Source organism: Rhamphochromis longiceps, linkage group LG18 (genome assembly GCF_057381845.1).
Source record: "Rhamphochromis longiceps isolate RC_006_pf linkage group LG18, R_longiceps_female_GT1.1, whole genome shotgun sequence".
Taxonomy (NCBI): Eukaryota; Metazoa; Chordata; class Actinopteri; order Cichliformes; family Cichlidae; genus Rhamphochromis; species Rhamphochromis longiceps.
In genome coordinates this window covers 36,683,475-36,703,715 of record NC_140574.1, presented here as the reverse complement: position 1 = coordinate 36,703,715, position 20,241 = coordinate 36,683,475, and the positions used below count along the sequence as shown (strand labels likewise).

General features: G+C 43.2%; 1 protein-coding gene across 1 annotated transcript; it reads left to right on the top strand.

Moving 5' to 3' along the window:
• Window positions 1-5,574: 5,574 nt before the first annotated feature.
• Window positions 5,575-19,626, top strand: coa1 (cytochrome C oxidase assembly factor 1). Its single transcript, XM_085389763.1, has 5 exons — window positions 5,575-5,707; window positions 10,184-10,291; window positions 17,891-18,042; window positions 18,316-18,392; window positions 19,247-19,626. The coding sequence occupies exons 2-5, from the start codon at window positions 10,198-10,200 to the stop codon at window positions 19,377-19,379; spliced, it is 456 nt and encodes a 151-aa protein (XP_085245889.1). The 5' UTR covers window positions 5,575-5,707; window positions 10,184-10,197; the 3' UTR covers window positions 19,380-19,626.
• Window positions 19,627-20,241: the final 615 nt, after the last annotated feature.

Below are 20,241 nucleotides of genomic sequence, written 5' to 3'. Positions count from 1 at the left end.
AAGGGGACACGATAGGAGAGAGGAGAGCCGGAAGGGGGGCGCTCGATCTGGCTTCCCACACCTCCACGCCGGATCGGGCTGTACGCTCTACCTCCCCACTGCCTCCCAGAAAAGGGAAGAAGAGCAGAGGGGAGAAGAGCATAATATTTTCTTTTCTCTTGCGGTTAGCTGACTGCCTTAGCTGCCCAAGTGAGGTCAGCCCTTTTTAGCCATAGCCAGTGACTGGTCCTCTCAGCAGTGTTAGCTAGTTCTCTTATAGCCTGCCGTTGCACCTGTCCTCTGATCCCAATCTCTCTAAGCAGTTTTGCTGTTGTACTGGCAACAAAGCCCCTGCACCCCACTTCCATCGGGCGCACCTTGATCTTCCAGCCTCTGCTTCAGCTGCCAAGTTGGCATACCGCAGCTTCTTACACTCAATTGCTTCCTCCCATGGTACCGTCAGCTCAATGACATACACAAGTTTTGGGGAGTTAGACCAAAGGACGAGGTCTGGTCGCAGAGTAGTTGTTACGATCTCTGTGGGAAAAATTAGCCTCTGATCCAAGTCCGCTTGCATCTGCCAATCCCTGGCAACCTTCAGCTGGCCAAGATCTGGTGTTGAAGGGCTCGTCCTCGACTTGTCTCCCTCCCGGACAAATGCTGCTGAAAACTGATGCTCCTCTTGGCTCGTGAAAGGTTGAGCGTTGATGGATTTTCTTTTGCGCTCAACTTTCTCGGCTAGACAGATGAGATGCTAGATGTGCTTGAGTGTTGCTGGGACTGTACACAGGGGGCAGGCTGGGTCCTTTCCAAACCACAGCTGCAGATTTATTGGGGAAGGTAGAACATGGTACGTCGCTCGGATGATGAAACTTAGTCTATTAGACTCCATTGAGGTCTGCGTTATACCACCGTCCCAGGCTCTTTCTGGACTTCTCTAAGACTGTTGGAATTGGTTCTCCACTGATATAGAAATTGCTCGGCTGTCAGTTTTCCTTTTATGATGGAGATGCTGCCAGATTTACTTGGCTTAAACTTCATTCTTGCCCATTCATGTTTTTCTAGAGCTTCTGTAGCAGTCACCTAGTACATGGTTTTGTTGTTGTAATAATGGTCATGTCATCCATGTAGGCCCTAATGGGAGGAAGATGAAGGCCACTCTTTCGTGTGGAACTGACCCAAAGGCGTTGGCAAGGTCTAAAAAGACCACGTGAAGATTCCTTTGTTCTTTCTTGGCACTTTGAATCTGGTGCCAGACGACGCTGGCATGCTCCAGACATCCTGAGAAGCCCCGGATGCCGGCCTTCTGCACTGATGTGTCAATATAGTTGTTTCTTTGCAAGAAAGTAGATAGTCTTTGGGCCAAGACACTGAAGAAGATCGTTCCCTCTACGTTCAGCAGGCTGATCTGGCAAAACTGGCTGATGGATGAGTTCTTCTCCTTAGGGATCAGAATACCTCCTGCTCTTCGCCAAGCCTTTGGAATCACTCCTTTCTGCCACGCTACCTTCATCAGCTTCCACAGGTATTTGAGAACTCATGGGGTGTTTCCATAGAGCCTATATGAGATGCCATTAGGTCCTGGAGCCAATGCTTCTCTTTCCTGCTTCGCTGCCTTCTCCACTTTACTCCATGTAGGTGGTCTTATGTCCATTTCATGTTCAGGTGCCTGGATAGGTGGCATATCAGTCAGAATAATAACTGGCTCATGCCTCCGATGCTCAGAGTAAGTTTTCCTCAGGTGATTTTCCAGGTCTTTTATGGGCATTTGGAGGCACCCACTCTTCTCTTCAACAAAAAGGCCCTTAACAAAGTTGTATGGGTTGCTGTAGAAAAGGGTCCTTGTCCGTTCTTTCCTCTTACGTTGTCGTCTGAGTTGTTCTGCTCTTCGCAGCTTGGTAAGTTGTTGCTTTATTTCCTCCAGCAGGGCAGTGAGTCCCTCCCTTTCTGTCTCATATGCCCTCCTCCACTGCTTCCTCAGCTGTCTTCTCTCTTTAATTAATCTGTCAAATTTCTGCTGTCTCCTCGACTTTGACTGGTTTAAAGGGCCTTTCTGCTGTCTCTGAGTTTTGTTCTTTACCCCAAATCGCTCAGCCCCATAGCTGCAGATTATGGTTCCCAGGTTCCCCAACTTCTTTTCAGGACTGATTGTATATAGTATTTTATTTTATTCTATTTTGTACAGTTGTGTGCACTATCTTATTGGTATATTAGTCCAGTGTTTTGTTTGTTTGTTTGTTTGTTTCTAATTTTTCTATGTAACTTTGCACTGTCCACTGCTGTAACAAAACAAATTTCCCACGCATGGGACTAATAAAGGTTATCTTATCTTATCTTATGATTCTGATTCCTCTATAATTGTAATCGTTTTATCTCTAATAATAAAAAAAATCTTCCCGAACTGCTTCACGAGCCACTGTTTTCTTTCATTGCCCCTCACTCCATACACATGTCCAACGTACAGCTCTCACTTCCTTAATCTCGTGAGCCTGCTACCACTACGGCAAACCCAGAAGGACAACAAATACCAAGTGCACACAATATAAACAATAACAACATCGCTCACCTTCTCAACAAAGCCCAAACTCTTCTGGGATTTTCTTACCTTCAGCTCTCCTCCTCCCAGGTTATTCACACTACTGCCTACACCAGGATGGTCAGACATTGCTCTGGATTTTGTTACATGCCTACCTCCATTGGCAGGTAATACTACAATACTCACCATTACTGACCGCTTCTCCATGGCTGCCCATTTTTATTGTACGGTCAGTTACCTTTAGCTATTAAGATGGCCCAGTTGCTCCCTGATCATGTGTTCTGTTTGCATGGCCCGCGTTCAAATCCAGTGTATCGAATGAGTTCTGTTTCACTATCAGAGCCCAGGTCAGTTTCTCTTCTGGTTCTCTCCTCAAACAAACGGTCAGACTGAAGAAGCGAATCAAGATTTGGAGTCTTTGCTGCAACACCTCATGAAATCTCTCTACTGGCCTGGGTGGAACATGCCCATAATTTGATGACATCGTCAACTAATGAACTGTTCCTTCTTGAATAGTCACTCAGCTATCGACCTCCTCTGTTCTCTGTTACTGAAGGGGAGCTATGTGTCCCTTTTGTACAGCATCACCTTTACGGTTGACAATCACAGCTGGATTTCTGCGCCATCATACGGATCAGAAAGTCTGGTTATCTGCAAAAAATATTCCTTCATGCATTGAATCAAAGAAACTTTAACCTCCTAAGACCCGAACTCTTCCACGGCATGCATTTTGAATTTCTCTTTGATATTTGGGCATATTGGGGCCCAATGAATGTAAAAACAAAGAATTACCAGATTTTTTTTAACCTTATTTTTGTTTTTAAGAAAAATAAGAGCCACATATAAGGATATTCGCTTAAAATTTTGATAGAACAGTAGCAGTATAATGTATAAGTGGATATCAGGCCCTTGTAGAGCAAAATTGTGTATTTTGGCCTAAATAACCCAAAATGCGATGTCCACATGTGGACGCCTGCTTGAGACATCCTCTTAATAGAAGGATTAAGATGTTTGTCATGTTTTTCACAGTTAAAACTAGTGTGTCCTCCTCCTAGTAGGGTTGCAGCAATCTTCAGCTTCAGCTTGTCAATCAACCAAAGACCCAGACAGAGGTTTCATTCATTTGAAAGCCTGACCTCGTCCACCCCAGCTGTGAAACTCAGAAACCAGTCTTATTGGTTATCATCTATCGTCCACCTGGGCCTTACACAGAGTTTCTGTCTGATTTCTCAGACTTTATATCTAATTTAGTTCTGAGCTCAGATAAAATAATTATTGTGGGTGATTTTAACATCCATGTAGATGCTAAAAATGACAGCCTCAACATGGCATTTAATCTGTTATTAGACTCAATTGGCTCTCAAACTGTAAAAGAACCCACCCACCACTTTAATCACACTCTAGATCTTGTTTTAACATATGGCATAGTAGTAATTAGTTACTGATTACTTTTTTCTAGTAACTTGACCAACACTGGTGAGCATTTATTAAGACAAAGTCATCTGGAACATGAATAATTATTTCCCCAGGAAATGTTCATTATCCGTTATCAAAATGCAGATAGTTTACCGAGAAGCAAAACTGGGTACTTGTTTAGAGCTTCAACTTATGTAAATATGAATGTCATTGTGAACTTTTGAACTATGCTGGATTAGTTTAGGAGGTTGGTGGGGCCGACATCAGTGCTAAGTTTCTAAGGTGCAGTGGTTCAGCCCTCGTGACAGTTTCATTCAGTTTCTGTAATTCTGCTTCACATTTGTCTCGAGCACATTTTCACTCTAATCCATTATACTGGTCTACACGCTGTACCGTTCCATTGTGATGAGAGAGCTGATGTGAAAGCTAAGCTCTCAATTTACAGACCAGTCTGCATCCTTACCCTCACCTGTGGTCACGAGCTTTCTGTAGTGATCGAAAGAACACGATGGCGACACAAGAAAAGGGTGACTTGGTTGGGAATTATTTGTTTTAATGTCTATATTTAGAGTTTCAATGAGTATTTTTTTTCACTTTCAATACAAAATTTTTCTGTTTATTTATTTCACTTACAATATTCTTTTTCAATGTCAGTATTTTTTTTTGTTTCATTTTAAACTGGCTTCTTTTTAACCCCATAAGAAATCAGATGAATCAGATGATAGAGCACAGAGAGCGGAGCTGCGGCACTACATGAAGAAGCAGTGATGTGCCACCGATTTCCTGTCCGATCCGATACAAGTAAAAATCAGGGTGGTATCGACGATACTGATCCGATACCGATACTTTGTACAAAAACTTATTTTATTTATTGTGTCTCAAATTATAGCTTCATAATGCTTATAGGACATCAGATTACTTGTTCTTATCACTTAATAATAAACAATTAACATATAGAAATAAGAACCTGAAGTTGTGCTATTTGAACACCTTGCCTGCCTGCAGCACTAAAGGACTCCCTGAGAGACGTCTGTCTCGCCCTAGCAGCACCTGTCCTCCTCTTCAGTTCACCTCAACATACGCTCGTCATATTCTGTGATATGATTTACTCTGAGGTGCTTGATGAGGTTAGTGGTGTGGCCACAACACCTCACTGTCTTGCCACATGTATCGCAAACCACGTCTTTGCTGTTTGTGGAGGTAAAATACGTCCACATATGACTCCGTTTACGCTCAGCTATTGTTGTGAGTGCGCACACCAGGGGCTGCCACACATTTATACAGCCGTGTTTCACACATGACTATGAAAGACGTGAGAGGAAGTAGTTCCTTCCAATGTAGAGAATCAGAATGATATAGTAATTTACCCTAAATTACTAAAATATCGATATTTTAATATGAGAATCGCTTCTAGAACATAAATGACTGGTATGGGAGGAATCGATGTTTCAGTATCGATCACATCACTATGAAGAAGTCGGGAGTGACATGTGAGGGTGATGCAGGGCATGTATGATGGTGGTGAGACGTGCTGCTGATGGACCACCATAAACAGGTCCCGTGTAGTACTGCAGTAGAGGAAGGCTTCCAGCTTCAGCTTCTTTCTGAACCACGCCCGACAGGGTCTAATATCATATTTCGATAAACACCCCCTGCGTGAACAAGCGACAACCGGCCCATCCGGCTGTTTGATAAAGCGCACCCACAACCGATTGGCTACGGGTTTTGTGACGTTACCGGATGTGGAGAGAATACAGTGGTCCACCGTAACGCGAGGTGAGTGTTTGTGTCGACGTGTGGTGTTATAGTTGTCTCCAAGGATGCACCTTAGCTGTTTAAATATCATTGTGAGCAACCTTGACACGCAGCGAATGCGCGGTGTTTGCGGCTGCATGTGTTTCAGCATTACTCTTGCTGGGACCCAGTATGCACAGAACACGTCTGCCTGCCTTGTGCACTTCACACCGGTGCTTATCTGCTCTCAACAACGGTCAACAGTCTGCGCAGCCACGACGGTGCTGCTGTTAGATCTTTTCCTTTCCACTTTCTTTGCATTCTGACGGATTATTGGAGGACCTGTTGCAGCGCTGCGTGTTTCACTCATGCACTGAGTTAGTGCAATGCTAACGCTATCTGTAGGCAGTGATAGACCAGATGCTGGTGCAACCCATTCAGTCCACACATGTAACGAAATCAAACCGCAGATGATTCTGTGCAATAACGAGAAACGACGCAGGGAAAAAGTATTGAACATGCGAAGAAAGGGAGGCGCGAAAAGTCACCACACCGTCTCAAACCTGTCAGGAATTACAAAGCAATCTTCCAAATTAGCATCAGCTGGTTCAGTCCCAACCGGTGGCCTATGAAGACGGTGTCATTAACAAGGTTTAATACAGGAAACATCCTGTAATAGGTAAAACCAATGAGCTCTCTCAACATGTACTAATACAGTCTGCTCAAACATGTAACGTCCAACACATGTTTGCAGGCCAAAGGCGTGCGCGTCTCTCCAAAAACACCAGACCAACAGTGAAGCTGTTACCGGTCATATTAAAATCCCACAGCTCTCTTCTGCACTCAGAATTTATTTATTTATTTTTAGAAAGAGGGGCAATACATATTAATGAACATGTTAACAAATGTAAATATGCCAGATTATAGCCTTGGGCTAATTTCCATCTGCAGACCCTCTGGGGAATAACATCAATGTTGATAAGATTGAAACTGTTTAGATCGATCAATCAATCAATCAATCAATCTTTATTTATAAAGCACTTTTCATATAGAAAAAATGTAGCACAAAGTGCTTTACATAGTTAAAAGCAGCCCACCCCACCCTCCAACTCACTCCCCACACTCTCAATACACATATATCCCCCCACCCCCACCCACACACACACACACACACACGCGCACACTTAAAGAGTAAAAATTGGGCTGGGCTCGCATGAGCCAAGTGAGGAAACATTATAACAGAGAGCCGTCTGCACCGAGAGCCGGTCACAGACCGCAGGCTCCGGGCTGGGCACACAGCCGGAGGGAGGCAAAGGAGCCCCCCAACCAGACTGAGAGGACCCCAGAGACCCAGCAGCCACGGTCAATAACAGCCCCGGTGCAGAGAGCGCCCTCCGAGGAAACACTGGAGATATGACGCAATACGATGTATACAGGGTAAAATGATAAAATAAATAAGAACAGGATACAATATAAATATAAATATAAATAGAGTAAGAAGATTAAAAAATGAATAAGAATAAAATCAAGAAATATTAGGTAAAGCCTAAATTAATAATAGAATAACAGGATAGAATAAATAAGCATAAAATAAATAAACGCTAAGTAAAAGCTAAATTAAAAAGGTGGGTCTTGAGCCTGTTCTTAAAAACATGTACGTTCTCTGCGGCCCTGAGCTCCTCCAGCAGGCTGTTCCACAGACGAGGACCATACCACTGAAAAGCTGCCTCTCCGTGAGTATGTGTCCTGACTTTAGGGACAATCAAAAGGCCAGCACCAGAGGACCTCAGGGTCCGCGAGGGTTCGTATGGTAAAAGCAGATCTGAGAGATAAGAAGGCCCAAGACCATTAAGACATTTAAAAACCAATAAAAGAACTTTAAAATCGATCCTGAAACACACGGGGAGCCAGTGCAGCGATTCTAAAACCGGTGTAATGTGGGCCCGCCCTCTGGTCTCCGTCAGCACACGAGCTGCCGAGTTTTGCAAGAGTTGTAAAGGTGAAATATTCTTCTTAGGAAGACCAGAGAGCAGGGCATTACAGTAATCAATGCGACTGGTAATAAAAGCATGCATCAGCATCTCCGTGTTGGCCCGAGAGAGAATAGGGCGGACTCTGGCTATATTTTTTAGATGATAAAATCCAATTTTGGTTACATGTTTAATATGTGGGATAAAACCAAGCTCAGAGTCAAAAATAACACCCAGGTTTTTCACTTGTAGCGAAGGACATAGTGAAAATGCCTGTAATTTAGACAAGAGTTTCTCTCTCTGAGCCTCAGGACCGACGATTAAAACTTCAGTTTTGTCCTGGTTAAGCTGTAAAAAGTTTTCTGCCATCCAAGATCTTATATCCAAGACACAGTTAAAAAGGGCATCCATTGGTCTGGTGTCATCAGGAGACACGGAGATGTACAGCTGCGTGTCATCAGCGTAACTGTGGACGTTCACTCCATGCCTCCTGATGACACCGCCGAGAGGCAACATATACAAATTAAAAAGTACAGGGCCTAGAACCGACCCTTGAGGCACACCACATGTCATTTCATGGATCTTAGAGGAGCATGTTCAATTTTGTCTATGGCGACATCCTGAATAACATCCAGAAGTCTCTCTAACAAAAATCATCAGTATGTCAGCAGATCTCCCTGCTCTGCTGACATACTGACAACAATCAGAACCAAAAATGTCACTTTTAAACAAACCACTCAGTCAGTCCAGTTTTCTTTCATTCGGCACACCTCAGCCCTCTCCTGGTTTCCCTTCCTCAAGAAGCAAAATGATATTTAAGAAAGAAAAGTGTTACTTTTCAAAACCCCGTGTACTTAACTATACTTGTTTACTTGTTTCTTATGTAGATAGTTTGTCTTGTGAAAAACTTGTGATGAGTTGAACCTTCTAAGGCATAGGTGTCAAACTCTGGCCCGCAGCCTAATTACATTTGGCCTGCGAAGCCATACCAAGTTATTATCAGAGCTGGCCTACTGGTATCATACAGCTAATATATATATTGTTTAGTATTAAGCTTTGCTTGTTCCATATTCAGTTTTTCAGCACAACGTGTTTGAGTCCATAAGAAAAGATTCATTCTTATATCTGGAGGAATAAATATATTTCAATAAATATTAACGTTAGCCCGCGACTTTGTTCCAGTTTTGAATTTTGGCCCACTGTGTGTTTGAGTTTGACACCCCTGCTCTAAGGCCTCTGCATGTCAGCTAAACAGAGACTCTCAGCTGCAGTTAAACTTCCCTATTATAGAGGTGCAGCCATTGATTTCTTCCTCAGTCTGAGGAGCCACTTGCGCTGATATAAAACTGCCAGGCTGAGCCTAACATTTTGGCTCATTAGCTTCAGTTATATTTGTCATGTGCACGTTAGCACAGGGTCAAAATGTATTTGACGAGCAGAAGACAGTCACTCAGCAGGACAGTAAGGGTTAAGGGTCAGTAAGAGGAAGGGTTTTTATTTTTATTTAAATACTAACAAAAAAATAAGAATGGGGTGACCAGTGCAGAGTGTATTGTGTACCTGAGAAACTGCAGGACAGCTGTGTGCATCCTGTGAAGTGTTGTGGTTGAGGTGTCGACTTGGTGGTAAAATCTGTTTTTGAGTCTTGTAGTCCGAGCAGACAGAACCTGTAACGTCTGCCAGATGGTAACAAAGAGAAGAGCTGATGTGCTGGGTGGCTGTGGTCCTTGGTGATGCTGTGTGCTTTACGGAGGCATCGCTGGAGATAAATGTCCCGAATGGCAGGAAGCCTCATGCCAGTGATGTGCTCCGCTGCTTTCACCCTCCGGAGTGATTTCCGGCTGCTGGCACAGCAGCTTTGTACCAGACTGTGATGCAGCTCGTCAGCAAGCTCTCGATCGCACACCTGTAGAGGTTTGAGGGGATGTTGGCGTTCATGCCAAACGTCCTCAGCCTCCTCAGGAAGTAGAGTCATCGTTGTCTGTGATGAGGCCTTTGATGGTTGTGTCATCCGCAAACTTAATGATGGTGTTGGACTCATGTTTAGCCACACAGTTGTGTATGAACAGGGAATATAGGAGGGGCTAAGCACACATCGCTGTGCTCATATGGATTACCTGTGCTAGGTTTGGACATGTTCAATCTTAGCAGCCACCATAAACACAGGATACATATGACTGAAAATAAGGGAAACCAGACTTGGATGCATTCACAGAATGTGCATGTATGTGTCTTTGCCTGTGTTGGCAACCTTTACCATCATTAGCTGAGCTGTCTCATGGATGTAGGCGGTGATATTAATAGTACTTGTTCAACTGTATGTGTGTAGGAGAGGGGGTCAGGGGGTCACCATATGTTTTGCTATTAAAAATGACAAAACGTGTTTTTTCTCTTTCAGAAAATTGGAAATGTGTAAGACTGAAGCCTCTCAGAAGCTTTTAGGTTGTGTCCTGTAGTTACCACAGAATTCATGGCAAACCATGAATACTTCCTTATTAAAACACAGACGCTCTCTGTATACTGACCAGATCCTCGTCATTATTTTCAGGAAAGAAAGCAAGCATGAGGATTTCCAACAGTCACCTGCAGCAGCTCACCATCTTCACCACCGTGCTGACGGGTGCAGGGATCGGCACAATGTACTACCTGCTACAGAGTGAGTACAAAAGCTTACAGTTAGTGAAACTTTTCATTTCAGCAGCTTCGATCATGTACTGTTGCGCTCAGAAATGTGTCATTTGAGAGTGTAGAAAAATTCAACTTGACGTTAACTTCAGCTGCACTCCTGAGAGTGAATTCTTCAGGTTTTCAGCTCCAGCTGACCTGGGCTGGCTTCAGGATTTAGCACCACTCTGTGGTTTGTTGCACATGTTCAAAAACATGGTGATCTAATTACTGTTTGAATGTCATCACCTGTTTTGGTGGTTTAACATAATTTAAGTTGGGTTTAACCTCCTAAGACCTGAACTCTTCCACAGCAGCATTTTTAATCTCTTTGATATTTGGGCTGATTGGGACCTGATGAATGTAAAAACAAACTATTACCAGATTATTTTTTTATCTTTTTGTTTTTAAGAAAAATAAGAGCCACATATGAGGATATTTGTTTAAAATTTTGAAAGAACAGTAGCAGGATAATGTCCTCGTAAGTGGATATCAGGCCCTTATAGAGCAAAATTGAGTATTTTGGTCTAAATAACCCAAAATGTGACGTCCACATATGTGGACGCAGGTCCTAGGAGGTTAAAAGAAATGATAAAAGAGAGGTGCATGATAATGTACTTTTACTAATTGTAAACATTTTGCACGTTATGTGTGCAGTGAGTGAATGATAAAGCCTAACCCTTCTTGCTCTAATATCTGACCCTCTTCTACCTCGACAGCTGACAACACGACTTTGCAGTTGTGGTGTCCTCTTCTAGAAACTCCACAATCTGAGCACATTGTCATTCAAAAAGCAGCTAAAAGCTCACATCACTATGCAGGATGCAGGATAACCTTTAATGATGCCCTTTAGCTCAGGTGCCCCTTGAAGGCCTTTGCCTGGGGGAGCCACAGTAAACATCTATGGGTGGCATCAGCTGAGGACCACCAGCCAAGGATGTTTATCCCCTGTTGTTTAGCCCCCAGACCTTGTGCGATCTCTGTAATCACAACCACATGCTGGCTTTATGCTTCTGCTGCCAGTTTTCTGGTGGCTGGCATCAGCGCTGCTCCCATGCAGCGTAGACTGCAGAGGAGGAGTGAAGTTGAGGAGCCAACAAAGCCCTGATACCTGACTTCCAGTGAGCATATTACAGCATTTCAGTCAGCCTCCCGAGACTCAGCTGCCAGGTCGAGTACTTGGATTGCTTCCTCTCATTGCCAACCTCAAACCCTCCTCCCACATCAACAAAGAGAATCGTAGCAATTTCAGAGCTGGATCTCTGCCCCTTCATCGCTTTTCTTGCCAGCCTCACCATCATTTGCTTGATCTGTCTCCCTCTTTCCTTCCAGCCCTGGACGACCCTTCTTCTCCGCACATGTCGTCCATGAAGTTAAGCTTAGCTTCGACCTGGCCATGCACTGAATGCTTCAGAATGATGCTGAGGTCGTTCTCCAGATCTTGCAGTTGCAGTCACTTCCCTTTCTCTCGGCGACTTGATTGCCTGTGTCCACTCTGGTTCTTTCCTTTCTCTATTTTCTGCTCACTTTAGCGTTTGTTGGTGCACAACGTGCTGCTGCCTTCAGAGGGACTACTTTGCACCGTTGGTTCGCCTGCCTCCACTTCCTGCCTTCTGTCTTGCACTGTGGTTTGAAACCTTGGCTTTGAGTCCCACTTGTCTGGCCTGTTATTACTGTGCAGTGTTGCCCCTCGCCCTTTTCCTTGCACTTGCATCTTCCCTGTTGTATCTGCAGCCCTCTGAAGGTAGTCACCTCTGCCCACTCGTATCTGCACTACCTCATTACCTTGGAGAGCCATGGTCAGTCTGATAGGTCTACTTTTATGGGACTAGCTTTGTTAAACTGGAGGACCAGAAAGTGAAATTCAGCCACAGTTTAATGACGGTGAGATTAACCCAGACAAGACCTCGTTTCCCAGTTCCAGTTGGGCCAAAGGTTTTTCCATCAGTGTGACTGCTTATTAAAGTTAATAGATCTGTGATGTAATTATAATAAGAGTTCATGTTAAGTACAAAAAATAGCAAAGTAACGATTAACTGGGATTTCATTGATTGGAAAAACTTCTCTTGCTCTGCTACGTGATTTGATAGCAAATCTATGAATGAGAGAATGAATCTGAGTGTCAGCAGGTGGGGAGAAGTTGCTTGATGAAGAAAACCTGCCAGCCAGCATGTTTACTTCAGACTCTGTTGCCCTGGTAACTGACTTAGCCCTTATCACAGACTTAACAAATTCAGAGTTTTAGCTGAGCCTACTTCCTGGAATAGGGCCAGCTATACCGTTGCCTCGATGTCCTCCATTGTAGCCGTGTGCAATAGCAGCAAGACACAGAACACCTGCAATGGAGCTTGGATGCTCAGACAGCATTTAATCGACCATTCCTGGAACAAACATGAATAGAAACATGAATAGAAACATGAATAGAAACAGGACAGGAAAAATTTGCCGCTTCCATCTGTTTGAGAAAGTGGGTACAGAAGTTGGATCACAGAAGGTCTCAGCACAATTAACCTGCTGTTTAAGGGAAGAGAGCTTAATTTACCCAGCTTCAGTCCAACTCTTCATACTGGAGACCTACTGGATGTCTGCACTGTGATGGTTACTGGAGCCTGTTGCTCCGTCTGCTCTCACATCCACTAGCCACTGAACAATGCTGTTATAGGTTGTGTCTTCTCCCCTTCTCCATCTCTAGCCTTGGTGGGGCTTTTCTCATATTGTTCCCCTGCCACTAAGAGTACAGTTTATTCTCTTGCCTTCTGTCTGATAAACCTTATCAAGTGGTGACCAAGGCTGTGAGTCTTTGCTTGGCAGATTCTTAGAGATCACACTTAGCCAACTTTCAGTGCTTCCCCAGAACGTCCCTCCCTGCTAACATACGGGGGCACTGCTCCTTGTGGTTGTTCGTTTTGTAGCCAAGCACCTCAGCGGTCGCTGCTGCTGTGGTCTAGATCAGCTGATTCGTTTTGGAGATGGTTGCAGTAGGGATTGTCTGTAATGCTTTGTTCACATCTTTTAGTAGAGAAGATAAAACTTAGATAAAACTTTATTAATCCCTCGGGTAGGTTCCTCTGGAAAATCCAGTTTCCAGTAGCAGAACATTGACAGACATTTGCATAGTAAAAAAAAATTTAAATTAAAAATAAAGAGGGGAACACCCAGCATGTCATAAATAACAGATATTAACCCTTTCTGAGATGGATACAAATATAGGAACATATCAGCCGTCTTCAAGCCTCTGGAAGTAGGACATCTGAGATTGAACAAAGTGTCTGATCTGAAGCTCTCTGAGAAGATTTGTGTGCAGGAGATTGAATGTTTCAGAGAGTTTCATGAAAGATACGAAGCACCTACTGCACCAATCCTGAAACACAGAATCGCTTAAGGATGGTTGAAAAACATAATGTGGTGAGACTGGACTCAAAGGAGAACAGTCAGTCTCACCGGTGTTTTTTCATCTGAGTGTGTGCCTCACCACTGGATTATCAAATGACTTAATGGAGGCCAAGGAAAGTGGAGATCCAAGTATTGCCAAGACAGATGTGTCTTTAACAGGAATTGGAAATTAAACCAAAACCTGGTCCAGCATATATTAGATGCCCAATAGTAATACTGGAAATTATGCTTAGACTTGTGGAGACCAGAGTTTTTCACTCAAGGGTGTTTGCCCCTCCATGTGTAAAAAAATAAAATGAAAAAGGCGTGGAAGTGTTGCAGTGTTTACGGTGTATTCAGTTCACTTTGCATCCTGCAAACATACGGAGTAAAAATGTAGAAAATAGGATGTATAGATTCACATGACAAGAAGACCAGGTGATCCTCTACATACAGGGATACTTTATGCATGACTCCTCTCCTCCACTTCCCAGAGACATCTGCTCAGCCTCGCAGCATGGCCAGTGGCTCTATATCCACATCAAAGAGTAACGGACTTGAGGGGACACCCTTGCTGGGTTTGGAGGTTAAACAGCTGTGACTGCTGGGAGTTTGAAAGGATTGAGGGTTTAGGGCAATTTTATCCAAAAATTAAATTTGGGTCCAAACTTGAATTTTCCCAAGCTTGAGAATAGATACTCGCACTCCACACAATCAAACGCCTTCTTTGTATCCAGGGAGCAGATACAGTCTGGAGTCTCCGTGCGAGGAGAATATAATATATCAAACGGATGACAGATACTGGTTTTTAATAAAGCTGGTTTGATCTTCAGATGCGATTGATGGTAAAACGATTTCCAGCCTATGCACTAAAACTTTGGTCAGTGAGTAAGGAGACTGACCTGTAAGATGAGCATTCGAGTGGATCTTTACCTTTCTTTAGAACAACAGTCATACATGCTTCATAGAACGATGAAGGGACTTTGGCTGACTCCTTTAAATATGGCAATGCTACACACAGTTGAGGTGAAAACAATACTGAGAATGCTTTAAAAAAAAATCAGGAAATCCATCTTGGCCCGGAGACTTTCCAGACTGATGAAATCTTAACTTCCGCCTGTTTTATAGGTTCCTTTTTATAGGTTACATTTCGGAGAGAGCGTGGGATATTCAAAGAATTAAAAAGTTCTCCATCAGAGTTTTCTCCTGTGGAAGCTCAGAGGTATAAAGTTGAGAATTGAGAGACCTGGATGTGTTGTTACTCTAACATGATCTGAGGTGATGGTACCATTGGTCGTTCTGTTTTTGGGAATATGCAGTTTTGCCTGGATACCCTTCAGCTGTTGGATAGCATCCTGTCAGCTCTGTCTGTGCATATAGAACAAACTCTTACACTTTAGAAGCTGACATTAAACTGAGTGTTGAAAGGATGTCAAACATAGTCTGCAGCATTACCGTCTATTATATAATTGTGTTTTTTTTTTATCCTTGGATATAGCTGAAGTATTTCTTTGATTTGGTTAGCTAATTCAAGTCACTCCCTTTTTCCTCATGTTTGCTGAATAAGAAATGAATTGCCCCCTCAGAAAGTCTTTCAGTGTATCCTAAATCGTCAGGCTAAATATCTCATTTGTTGTATTCGTTTGGGGGAAAGCAGATTTGTTTTTTCATGAATTTTAGAAAATTCTTGTCTGCAAGAAGAGTTTAATTAAATCACTAATGTTTTCCGTATTTTGGGGCATCGGGAAGATTCATGATTGGCATGAGAGTTTAACGTATCAGAAATGACCTCATGTTTTTCAAAGCACACATCTGGATCAGTAACGACTGAAACACCTCTGGCTTTGGCCTGACGAGTGGAGTGAAAATGCTGCCCCTCCCCCAGTGAGATGGGTGCTATCCGACCTGCAAATGTGTGTTTCCTGTTTAAATAACACAAAACAATATAAAACAAACCACCGCTGCCCTGCACTGTTTGATGTGTGAGAACATCCTTTTAGCAGGGTGGTTTACACCTCAATATTCCACCTAACGAGTCTACAGCACTACCCAACCTCGACAGAGATTCGTGCACAGATAGAGCCATGCATGTACAATAGGGTAAGGTTGTCCTGCAAACACAAATGAAACCAACACAACCGAGGCCACTGTGCCTCCTAAAACGTTACTATTAGAATCAGATCATTCCCACCCCTCCATACTCACTACTCCATAACCACCCCCACTACTTTTTCCCCAGCTGATGACGGCTGCCAAAAGGAAAAGCAGCGAGCTCACCAAAACACTTCCTACCTTATTCAAAAAGAGAAAACAAAAATTCTGTAGAATAGATTCGTAATTAAACCTTTAAGCTTCTGGTCAGATATGGCTGTGCCTTCAACCACATCAGAACAGAACATCTTACCAGATACACAGAATGTTGAAAAGTGAGAAAGAAAAAAGTAAAATAAAAGCGGCACCAATACGTGCATGTATGTACCGTATTTCCCGGACTACAAAGCGCACCTGAATATTAGCCGCACAAGCTAAAATCAGGGGAAAATCCTGTTTTGTACATACATTAGCCGCACCTGACTAAAAGCCGCAGGTGTTTCAATGTTGACTTATCATATGTAAGAGAATATGCACAAAGGGAATTGTCAGGAAAGAGATGGCTGTTTGGAGACACACCCCTTTTATTAATATTTTGAAAAACAAGTTATGGGTACATATTTGCACATGTAGTACATAACAATAACCTACAGCACACCAGAACAATAGATTCGGGCTACCTTTTAGGCTCAGGTGCAGTGACACGGCTTTAACAAGAAGAAAAGTCAGTCATTCACCATCTTTCTCTTCTTCCTGCGCACTAAAACCACCAAAGTCCTCTTCTCCAGTGTCGGATACGAACAGGCTCAGGATGGCTTCGTCATCCACTCTCCGCTTCTCTCCTTCGTTGTCACTTTCAAAACCAAAGAAATCCTCGTTGTCAGTGTCAGAGTCGAACACCCTCTGAAGGGCCGTGGCGGTGTCCTCCTCTCCATCATGCAGCAGTCCAGCCCTTTGAAATCCGTTGGTGATCGTGGATGTTTTCACACTTTTCCACGCTGTCAGAATCCACCGGTGGAGTTGAGCATAACTTGCTTTTCGCAAGTTTATCGCCGCTCATCATCCACGCCTCCCGCTGAACGCGTAGCGTTAATTTGAAGTTTGTTTTTCGCGCTACTTCGTACGGCACTACGTTGCCTGGCGGACGGACATGTGACTAACATACCACTCTTGAACCCCGATCCTTCCGCCAGGCAACGTAGTGCCGTACAACAGCAGAACAAACAAAACAAATCGTCTTACGATATGACAAAAATCATGGACAATCCATAGAAAAGCCGCACCTGACTAAAAGCCGCAGGGTTCAAAGCTTGTGCAAAAAGTAGCGGCTTATAGCCCGACAATTACGGTATACAAGTATGCAGAGTGCTGACATGAGCAAATACTTAAAACCACTGCTGAACAGTCTTCCCGTAACCATAGCAGCCAGGTATCATCTAGCCTCCTGCATACTGCAGCAAAGGATAACGTGACTGCGGTAGTTAATAACATAACATGGATGCTCAGGATGATACAAATACAGTGGATAGGTTGTCCACATAATCCCTCGCGTCAGCGGCTGAGCAAAGCCATCCCTTCTCTCTGCTGGTAATGTTATTGCAACTTCCCTCCCCGCCGAGCCTCGCGGATCAGAAGGTCCTTTATCTGATAGCGATAAAGGCGAATGATTACAGGCCATGGTCTCTGAGCTAAGTTTGGCTTAGCAACAGGTGAGCGATGGGCTCTGCACTCACCTTCGATGGATTCCACCAGACCTGCATGTTCTGTCGGCTTTCCAGGTCATTAACGCTGGCCACCAGTTTAGCATTGCTTTCACTAAAACTGGAACCGACATCCTCGTAATTCTCTAACCAGCTAACGTCTATACAAGTATAGAAGTGTGACGCTTATGTTCTGAATAAAAGGGAATAACTGTCTCCTCGTCCTATCACATCCCTGCCAAATTCACTCCATATGAACCTTTTTAAAAACTAAACTCTTGGTTTGTGTTCTGTGAAAGCTTATTTTAACTTTAAGTTTTGAGTAAAAAGAGTAACTGTTTCCATTCATACTTTAAAATGTTGTATTATTTTCTAGCTTTCCTGTTTTTGTTCACTCACATATATCATTCTGTCTGCTGTCTACTTAGAGAACTTTGCTGCGTCAGACTACCACAGGCTGGCTTTGCAGGAGTTGGAGGCATGTCCAGTTGCCATGGAAAGCCTGGGGGCGCCACCTTTAAAGGTCCACAACATCCATCTGACTGACAGATACAACCGTGTAGATAAGCACACTGCACAGGTACTGTCCTTTAGGAGGGCAAGTGTGCCAATAACACAGACAACCGATGCTGTCATCCCTGACTTCTTTTTTTTCTAGTTTTGCATGTGCAGCTAAACTGGTTTTCCTTCTGCGTATAATTAAAGTATTTGCTTACAAGTAGCTTTTTAAAAGTATTTAGATGTATAGAAAATTGGTGTAGAATCCACATAGTGAGCAAATGTAAATCACAAACTCAATCCTATTGCAAAGAACTCTGAATGTATTGAGTACTGAGTGTAAATTGCTTTGCAGATAAAGATTCCTGTGACAGGGATTAAATCCGGAGGCTATCTGTGTGCGTCTTCACTGAGGGATCCCAACACAAACAGGTGAGACAGTTGTGCCACAACTGAACTGCTGCTGCTGCTGAATTTGTATTCAGTTTATTTTGACATAGTGATGTGACTGACGGGCGCCAGTTTAGCTCAGTAGGTGAGCAGAGTTAGGCTGACATCAACATGACTGACATGCAGACGCTGCCATTCGTCATCAGCATATTACATTTTAGAGTGTGTGTGTGTGTGTGTGTGTGTGTGTGTGTGTGTGTGTGTGTGTGTGTGTGTGTGTGTGTGGTATATCATGCATATAGTGCCGTTGATATTTGAGTTGTATTTACATTTTCGATTAATAAATAACTAATGGAGAAAAGCAAAAATCATTATTTTTGAAAATATCACAGAATAATGTAACACTTCACATGCTTTATTGTAGAGTGTTGTGTTGAGCTGACACATTGACAGTAGTCATTTTTTAGTCATTTTAGGACACTTTATATTGTAAAGACCGTGTGTGTTTCAGGGCTGTGCGTCCTGATAGAAATCTTATGTAATGTGTTTTGGGTACATTCAGTGAATAGTTTATATTCACTTTGTAACTGACTAACAACCCTTTACCGTGTTAGTAGTCTCAGGCGTGGCTTCAACTTTAACACTAAAAACCACACAAACACACATCCACACAAATAACAACAAAGCTGAAACAACATCTACGGGTTTCTAGGCCTTGAATCGTATTTGCAGCCGAACACTCTTCAGCACACTGTATGATGACTGCTGTGAAACTGTCCATAATTGTTTTAACCGCCGTCAAAAACAAATGAAGCAGGATGTGAACGCTAACCATAGGGACTGATGTGAAAGCTTGATGGTCGCTATTCCTCACACGCGTTCGTTACTCCTTGCAGGTGGAATCTGAAGCAAGCAGTTCTAAAGCTCAGGGAAGGAAATGCCATTGACCTGCTGAATCCTCCATCAACTACAGCACAAAGCCACGCAGCAGGGCACGCAGACGGGGTAGACGTGGGCCGCTGGCACTGACCAGCTTTATGAACAAACAACTATGCCTGCTAGAAGAAGCAGGCGCTGAAGATGTTTTGAGCTATATTTACTCCACATTCATTGTATGGTCTTCTTTTAAGGGAACCATCAAGAAGAAAAGCTCTGTCAGTGCCGCAGACTGCTGCAGACTGTCAGAGCTGAGTGGACTTGTGCACTCACTGCTGCCTCTGTCACAAATCATGAGAAATGTACAAATATGCACCAATCAATAAATGTTACAAATGTATTAGTTTCTAACATAATTGACTTTCACACAGACTTGCAGATGTGTGTGTCTGTATGTGTTCAGGGGAAACGGTCTGATATTCATAAAACAGGACGTAAAGCTGTGGTTTCACTTTTACCGTAACCTTCTGCTTCCTGTGCAGATGTAGAGCGAACGCACAACCACCGATATAAAGAAGGCATGTTTGCCATGCTCGGCTTTCTGTGGTTTCTCTTCAGCTTTTTATCCTGTTATTTTTGCTCTCGGTCTCAGTCAACATTTAACAAATTTCCAAAATAGCAACACTTGAAGCTATGTGTGCGTGTGGATGCACTATCATTTGGTCATAACACTTTTCCTACTGTCACAAAGATTTTCAGACAATGTTTTATGGAGATGGTTGGACTTGTGCACTCAGATCATTACATTTTAGGACAGTGACGCAGTTTTTGTAATTTTGTCTCTGCACAGCACCGCAGTGGATTTTACTTCAACCAGCATGTGATTCAAGTACAGACAAAAGAACCGATTCGTTTTAAGTAAAGAAACTGTTGTTTAATACTTGGATGCAGTCTAGAGTCCATGAACATCACCAAATACGCTTTTCTGTTCTTCCTGTGTTGCTTCGTGCAGGTG